Source organism: Melanotaenia boesemani, chromosome 14, assembly GCF_017639745.1.
Source record: "Melanotaenia boesemani isolate fMelBoe1 chromosome 14, fMelBoe1.pri, whole genome shotgun sequence".
Taxonomy (NCBI): Eukaryota; Metazoa; Chordata; class Actinopteri; order Atheriniformes; family Melanotaeniidae; genus Melanotaenia; species Melanotaenia boesemani.
Genome location: NC_055695.1, coordinates 34,587,248 through 34,595,209, shown reverse-complemented (window position 1 = coordinate 34,595,209; position 7,962 = coordinate 34,587,248). Strand labels below are relative to the sequence as shown.

General features: G+C 37.7%; 1 protein-coding gene across 3 annotated transcripts in view; it reads left to right on the top strand.

Moving 5' to 3' along the window:
* med8 (mediator complex subunit 8) overlaps positions 1-3,290 on the top strand; it is a 3,899-nt gene extending 609 nt beyond the window's left edge. The window contains exons 3-7 of one of the 3 annotated variants that reach the window (XM_042007263.1): positions 1-128; positions 203-343; positions 418-505; positions 577-816; positions 2,990-3,290. The exon at positions 1-128 is cut by the window's left edge and continues 17 nt beyond it. In XM_042007263.1, the coding sequence (XP_041863197.1) occupies positions 1-128; positions 203-343; positions 418-505; positions 577-816; positions 2,990-3,060 (668 nt within the window). In that variant the 3' untranslated portion in view covers positions 3,061-3,290. Of the gene's footprint in view, positions 129-202; positions 344-417; positions 506-576; positions 817-1,188; positions 2,769-2,989 lie in introns of those variants that run through there. The other 2 variants (XM_042007261.1, XM_042007260.1) reach the window with 2 other exon arrangements.
* Positions 3,291-7,962: the final 4,672 nt, after the last annotated feature.

Below are 7,962 nucleotides of genomic sequence, written 5' to 3'. Positions count from 1 at the left end.
ACTTTGCTCTGTGCACCAGTCAGCTGAATGCCATCAATAAACTTCTGAAAAGTGAGAAGACTGCCTCGTTTCGCAGCCAGGTTATCATCCCTCTGCTCCTGTCTCCAGACCGAGATGAGGACCTAGCTGTGAGTGTCTCCTGACAGATGTTTGCCTTATGTCCATTGTGATTTCTCTCACCTGTCCCTCACCGCCTCCTCAGAAACTCACAGAGCAGCGCGTCCCGGTGTTCAGCCATGAGATTGTACCCGACCATCTGAGGACTAAACCGGATCCTGAGGTGGAGGAGCAGGAGAAGCAGCTGAGTGCGGAAGCAGCTCGTATGGGTCCTGAGGTGGCTCAGGTCTGTCGGCTGGAGGGGTGTCTAGTTTCTGTGTTGGTGAGTTGTTCAGTGCTGTGTTATATTTCCATCAACAGAAACAGATCCAGGCGCTGAATAAGATGTGCTCTAATCTACTGGAGAAGCTCAACAACCCTCGAGAGGACAGAGATGCAGAGAATGCCGGTAGGCTCCACTTTCCAGTGGATTCCTCCTTAAATCCATTTCAAAATAAAAACCGTTGATTTTTTTCCCAGCAGTGCGACAGAACAAACCGTCTTTCAACCCTGCTGACACCAACGCATTAGTGTCTGCCGTCGCATTCGGAAAAGGACTTTCCAAATGTCGGCCTCCGGGTCCGGTGGCCTCAGGACACCCAGGGCAGGGGCCCATGATGACTGGGGGCCCAACTTTACAACAGGTCACCATTGGAGGTGGTGCAGGCCAGCAAGCGGGTATGGGAGGACCTGTGGCTCCACAGCAGCAAGGACAGCCTGGTAGGACGCCCTGTTTGGTGTTTCCATCACAACGTTACACACAGAATACACAACGTCAACACAAATATGACATGCAGATGATCCGTGTTTGAGTCCACTGACTAGATTTAACAGGTAAGATCAGAGAAGTAATCATGAGATTAACACTACACATGTGTAAAAACCGCATGGACTCTCCTTAGAAGTCTTTAGCTTTGATATATTTCTATAGAAACCTCTGGAAGGATTTGCAGAAAAGGTTTATATCAGCTGGACCCTCAGCGCTCTCATTCACACCTCCAGTAAACAAACTGGTCACGTTGCTGTAAGTTTATACCAGGACAAGATCTAAACTCAGAGTTACGTTAGTTAAAGCTGCTGGTTCTCCTGCAGGACCTGGACCATGCTGGGTGGCTTTCAGGCTGCTGGTTCTCCTGCAGGACCTGGACCATGCTGGGTGGATTTCAGGCTGCTGGTTCTCGTGCAGGACCTGGACCATGCTGGGTGGATTTCAGGCTGCTGGTTCTCCTGCAGGACCTGGACCATGCTGGGTGGATTTCAGGCTGCTGGTTCTCCTGCAGGACCTGGACCATGCTGGGTGGATTTCAGGACCTGCTGGTTCTCCTGCAGGACCTGGACCATGCTGGGTGGATCTCAGGTCCTGCTGGTTCTCCTGCAGGACCTGGACCATGCTGGGTGCTGAGATGTCCTCCACCATCACACCTGGCTCATGTCTCATCCCACCAGCAGGATTTACTCTGTAGTTTGGAGGGAAAAACTTCCTCTGCTGGACTTTCTTATGAAAACAGTGACACGCGTGTTGTTTACCTTTCTGATCTTATGACATGGTTCACACGTGATCCCACATGGAGAGTCAGGATGTTCAGGATGAAGTCATCCTGATGATCAATACTGGGATTGTTAGTGGAACAGAGCAGCGGGGACCGTGGTTCTGCTCATGGTTCTGACCTTTGCTTCTGTCAGAGCTGATCTTAGTGGATCAACAGAAAACATCCTTTGTTAAATAAATGAGTAAAAACCTCTCTGACGTTTTTCACCTCATGCTTGATAAATAAATGCAGTCAAAGCAGGAACTCCCAGCTCGGGGCTCTAGCTGCTCCCACATGCAGATGTTCATCCTTTCTGGCCTTTGCTGACTCTGAGGATGAAATCCGTTCCTTCCTTTGGTCCAGGTGTGACCCCGTAGGCCTTTTCACACCTGTCCCAGCTCCAGGTTCTTTTAAAGCGGAACGGTCTCCTGTTACATGGTTTGGGCCTTTATTTTTTCTGGTCTGTTAACTTTACACATCCAGAAAAGATGGTGATGCTCATGGATGTAGTGTGGAGAACTGATGAGATTCAGAGTAGCTGAACCTGAATTCAGGAATTTTAGGAGAGGAATGTTGTCCCGTTCTGGTCTGGTGCAGGATTCTAGCTGCTCTACAGTCCTGGACCTTGGTTGCTGGATTTCTGCTTCCATGATGCTCCAGATGTTGTGTACTGGTGAAAGGTCTGGACAGTTTATTTCACTGTTAATCGTGGTATAACACGTGCACGGAGTGAAAGCAGAGTTGCGTCGTCCTGCAGCAACCTCTGAATGAAGGCTGTCAGAAGGTTTCTGTTCACTGTCTCCACGGTAACGCCACATTCAGAGTTTTACTCTGACGCCAGGCACAGCTTCGTTGTTTGCGTGTTAATGGGAACAAGCGCTGTTCTCCCACAGATTAATGTCTGTGCTTTAACGTTCATTTTGACAGTCCTAATGAAAACTCCACCTATAAGAAGTTCGTGTGGTTGTAGGTTCAGTCACACACTCACGCCAAAACTCGTTTTTATTTGGCCTTGAGATGAGTCTCACTTTATTTTTGTCCATTTGCTGTGTTTTTACTGTGTTTTTACTGCGTTTTTACTGTGTTTTTACTGTTCTTTACTGTGTTTTTACTGTGTTTTTGCTGTGTTTTTACTGCGTTTTTACTGTGTTTTTACTGTTCTTTACTGTGTTTTTGCTGTGTTTTTACTGTGTTTTTTCTGTGTTTTTACTGTGTTTTTACTGTGTTTTTGCTGTGTTTTTACTGTGTTTTTGCTGTGTTTTTACTGTGTTTTTACTGTCTTCCTTTGCACTTGTTGTTGTGAACTAAATAAAGTGTCGCAGGATGAAAAAGTACCAGTGGAATTAAAGTGTTTGTTTTCTCAGGAAAAATGCCGAGCAGCATCAAGACAAACATCAAATCTGCATCAGGATCAATGCATCCCTACAACAGATGAGCTTCATCCTCCTGTCTGAAGAACTGGTTTCTCTGCTGGTTTAAACTGGTTTCTGTGGCGCACGATGTGGTGGTCGTCTTGTTGTGTGAACCACCCTGTCGCAGCCACTAGGTGGCAGCATGCTGTCAGTTTGCGGCAGTTTCATGTTTGATTTGAACACTTGAAATAAAGATGGAAGAAGAAAGTGGTGTCTTTTCTGCAATGTTTAAATAAATTTTACTGTGACTCTGGCAGGGCTGGTTGTCCATGTTTGTGTGTGTGCAGACAGAGAGAAGACTCTTCATGAACAGTCCCATCATGTAGGGCGTGAGGTAGAATCCGACATCTGCTCTGCTTTATTCTTCTTTGACCATTTGGCTGCAGCTGCAAAGCTGAGAATAATGTGGGTGGACGTTGCTCAGTGTGGCCTGATAATGTCAGAGTGTCTAAAGGAGGACGAGGAAGTATTGCTGCTGACGTGTGGGGGGGTCTCTGTGCGCCGGCTCTCCGTCCGGGGCTGACCTACATACACCCCGAACAGGAGGACGTCTCGCTGTGTCAGCCGGCGTGATCGCTGCTCTGCTGAGATGGCTCAAGGCTGCACAGGGTCACGCTGGCTGGAAACACATAGACATCCTGCCGAGAAGAACCTTCAGCTTCAGGTTCTCCTCAAGTTCAGGTTCTCTTCAGGTTCAGCTCAGGTTCTCCCCCCAAGTTCAGCATTGATGAAGCTGAACGGAACCCAGAGCAGGTAAAAGTCGTGGTTATCACCAACATTTCAGAGATGAACAGTACAAATGATGCCAGGATTCATTCAGGATGACATGACGAAGAAGACCCACAACAAATAAAAATACGACCTGCTAAGACTGGATGGACCAGAGTCCTCAGCAGGAAGAACAGAATAATAAGAATTTCTATTCTACAAGACGTACTCGCTGTGAATATTATACTGAAGACCAGTTTGAAAATAATGTGATGACAAAAGACAAAATATCTATTATACATTTTAATCTGAACTCATTTTTCTACAATTATTCAAAGAAAAACTAAATTTACTGCAGCAGCATTTTCTGGCTTCATGAACAATCTTTATGTTTCAAATCAAAGGATCTAATATGTTCTTCACAAGTAGAGATGAAGTTCCATCAAAACTTTCCAAGTAAAGTGGTGAGCAGTATGTCGTCTGTAATTAATACGACTAGGAGTCACTGTGGAAATCCAGATGGAAAATAAAGAATGTAAAAGCAGCTGTACAGAAAAGCAGAATCTGAAGTTAAAAGTTTAGGAAAAAATAACTTAAATGTACGATAAACAACAGAAAAGGAGTTTTATATATTGATAATATAGTAATGATGTATTGATGATATATTGATGATATATTGATAGTATATTGATGATATATTGATGATATATTGATAATATATTGATGATATATTGATGATATATTGATATATTGATATATTGATAGTATATTGATGATATATTGATATATTGATGATATATTGATAGTATATTGATGATATATTGATGATATATTGATAATATATTGATGATATATTGATGATATATTGATGATATATTGATACTATATTGATATATTGATATATTGATGATATATTGATAGTATATTGATGATATATTGATGATATATTGATACTATATTGATGATATATTGATATATTGATGATATATTGATAGTATATCGATGATATATTGATGATATATTGATATATTGATTATATATTGATATATTGATAATATATTGATGATATATTGATGATATATTGATAATATATTGATGATATATTGATGATATATTGATATATTGATATATTGATGATATATTGATAGTATATTGATATATTGATGATATATTGATAATATATTGATAGTATATTGATGATATATTGATGATATATTGATAATATATTGATGATATATTGATGATATATTGATACTATATTGATGATATATTGATATATTGATGATATATTGATAGTATATTGATGATATATTGATGATATATTGATATATTGATTATATATTGATAATATATTGATGATATATTGATGATATATTGATGATATATTGATATATTGATAGTATATTGATGATATATTGATGATATATTGATGATATATTGATAATATATTGATATATTGATGATATATTGATAATATATTGATATATTGATAATATATTGATGATATATTGATGTTATATTGATAGTATATTGATAGTATATTGATGATATATTGATGATATATTGATAGTATATTGATGATATATTGATAATATATTGATGATATATTGATGATATATTGATAGTATATTGATGATATATTGATATGTTTACCCGTTTTTACAATTGTACAGAAAAGTTACCAAAAGTTAAACTACTGGAGCTTCAAGACCAAAAACTCGAGAAGCAGTAAAAACATTTAAAGCTGATTTAATTAAACCTGGACGAGGTTCATGATGAGTATGTAAAAATGGCTTATGAGAGTTTTCTGAATCATTATTAACTTTTAAGAAGAAAGCCCTTTACTCCACAAGCTCAAGAGAAATAAATCTGCTGAAAAGCCAGTTGTGTTCAAAAAGTTTGTACTAAGAAAAATAAGTTGTACAAAGATTTCCTGAAAAATAGAACTCAGGACAAACCTATAAAAATTATAAGAATAAATTAATAATCATTATGCGATCTAGTAAAATAAAGTATTAGAATAATATACTGGAAGAACACACTTCAAATATTAAGAATACTTGGTGTGTATTAAATGAGATAATAAAAAAGAGCTGTCATACTTCTACTTTACCAAATTATTTTTCACAAAAGAATGAAATAAAATCAATCTAATGATGTTGCAAATGAATTCAACAAATATTTTACTGATATCAGGCCAAATTTGGCAAAAGATTAATTCTAATCAAGATGATGTAGATCAAATTGTAGGTAAATAATTTAGATAAAACTGTATTTATACAGGGAACAAATGAAAAATAGTTAAAAATGTAAAATAAAAGCTCGGCAGACTGGACTGGATGTCAGTATTTAAATAAATCGAGTAAACAGCCAAACCACTGCACACATCTGGAACCAGTTCTTTCCAGAAAAGAAGAAGCTTGCCGAACTTATCCTGATTTCTAAGGCTGGGACAAACATGACGTCTCTTATTACACTTTTATCACAATTTTCAAAAATACTGGAGAAATATTTAATAATAGATTCTACGGTTTTCTAGTAAAACATGATATTCTCTGTGAACAACAACATGGTTTCAGACCTGGTAGGACTACGACTCTGGTACTTCCAGATCTAGTGGAAAAATATCTGATGCATTGATAACAAACAGTATCCTGTAGGGTGTTCTTAGATCTAACCAAAGCTTTCCATACAGTTAACCATGAATTATTACTTAAAAATTTGTAGATATGGAATCAGGGGTGTGGCTATTTCCTGGATTAAGAGCTACTTGGAGAATAGAGCCTAGTTTGTCCACAGTTACTGACCACTGGTCTCCAGCAGGGGTCAGTGTTGGCTCCTTTATTTATTCTTTATATTAATGATAAATGTTTAGTATACACATTTCATATTATATGCAGATGATAATAATATCCTTAGTTCTGGCAAAGATTAAAAAACTAATGGACACAATTTAAAATGAACTAAATAAACTAAAGTGTTGGTTTGATTCAAACAAATTAATTTGAATAAAAAGAAAACTAAATTTATCATATTCACAAATCGTGCTGTTAATGTGAACAGAAAATGGAAAATTAATGATAAAGAAAAGGAAAGAGTGAATGATGTAAAATGTCTTGGGGTAATAATAGAAAATAAGTTAAGCTGGAAACTACATATTGATCATATTAGAGCTAATTTGTCTAAATCTCTGGCAGTGATATAAAAAGTTAGAGTTTCTAAATAAAAAACCTTATATCTCATGTATTGTTCCATAGTATTACCTTACCTGATGAAGTCTGGGAAAACACCTACAAAAATAATTTAAACCTTTGTTCATAATTAAAAAGAGAGCAATTTGAATTGTTAATAAAGCAGATTACACAAACCAGTTTTTTGTTCAATTAAAAACATTAAAGTTTAAAGATTTGGTTGACTTTAAAACTGCTCAGTTTATGTAGAGAGTAAAGAATAATTTGTTGGCTGTACACATCCAGGGCTTGTTTTCGATCTGAGAGGGTACGATAGGTTTAGAAACCAAGAGCAAGAACAAACATAAAACGTTTCTTTTGTCGAGGTTGATATGTGGAACAAATTAGACCAGGAGCTAAAAGACTGTACAACTTTAAAAAGGTTTAAAAACATATTTAAGACAAATGTGATTAAACATTTTGAATCATGTGAATGAAATTATTAACAGTAAATATGTGTATATTATTTTCTAAATCCTGTTATTGTATGTATGTCATGGTAGATTTTTTCTTCTTTTATATTTCAATGTAAACTGATGGGGGGTGGGCATTATAAGCTTTTGCTTCTGTCTATATACAGGACGTTCAGCTCAGGTTTTACACAGGTTCAGTTCAGGTTCTCCTTAAGTACCAAAAACCATCGAGTGAAAACCAAAAGACTATAACCAAACAAAAGAGCAGCAGACCCATAAACTAAAGTCACAACAATAACCAAACTCTAATCTAGCCCAACACTGTAACTAAACACAAAGCACCCACTGTGGCAGAACAACCAAAGGTGTAGCCAGAGCTTAAACAAAACTGGGTGTAAAACGGTGAATCCAACTTAAACAGAACCATGACTAAGTCCTCCCACAGGACAACACAAAATGGTCTGCAACCAAATGGATCACCCATACGAAGCACAGCGAGGACCCAGTAAGCTTTGCTACCTAAAAATTCCACCACAACTCGGAATGAGGCCACCTGTGCTAACCAGCCACATTA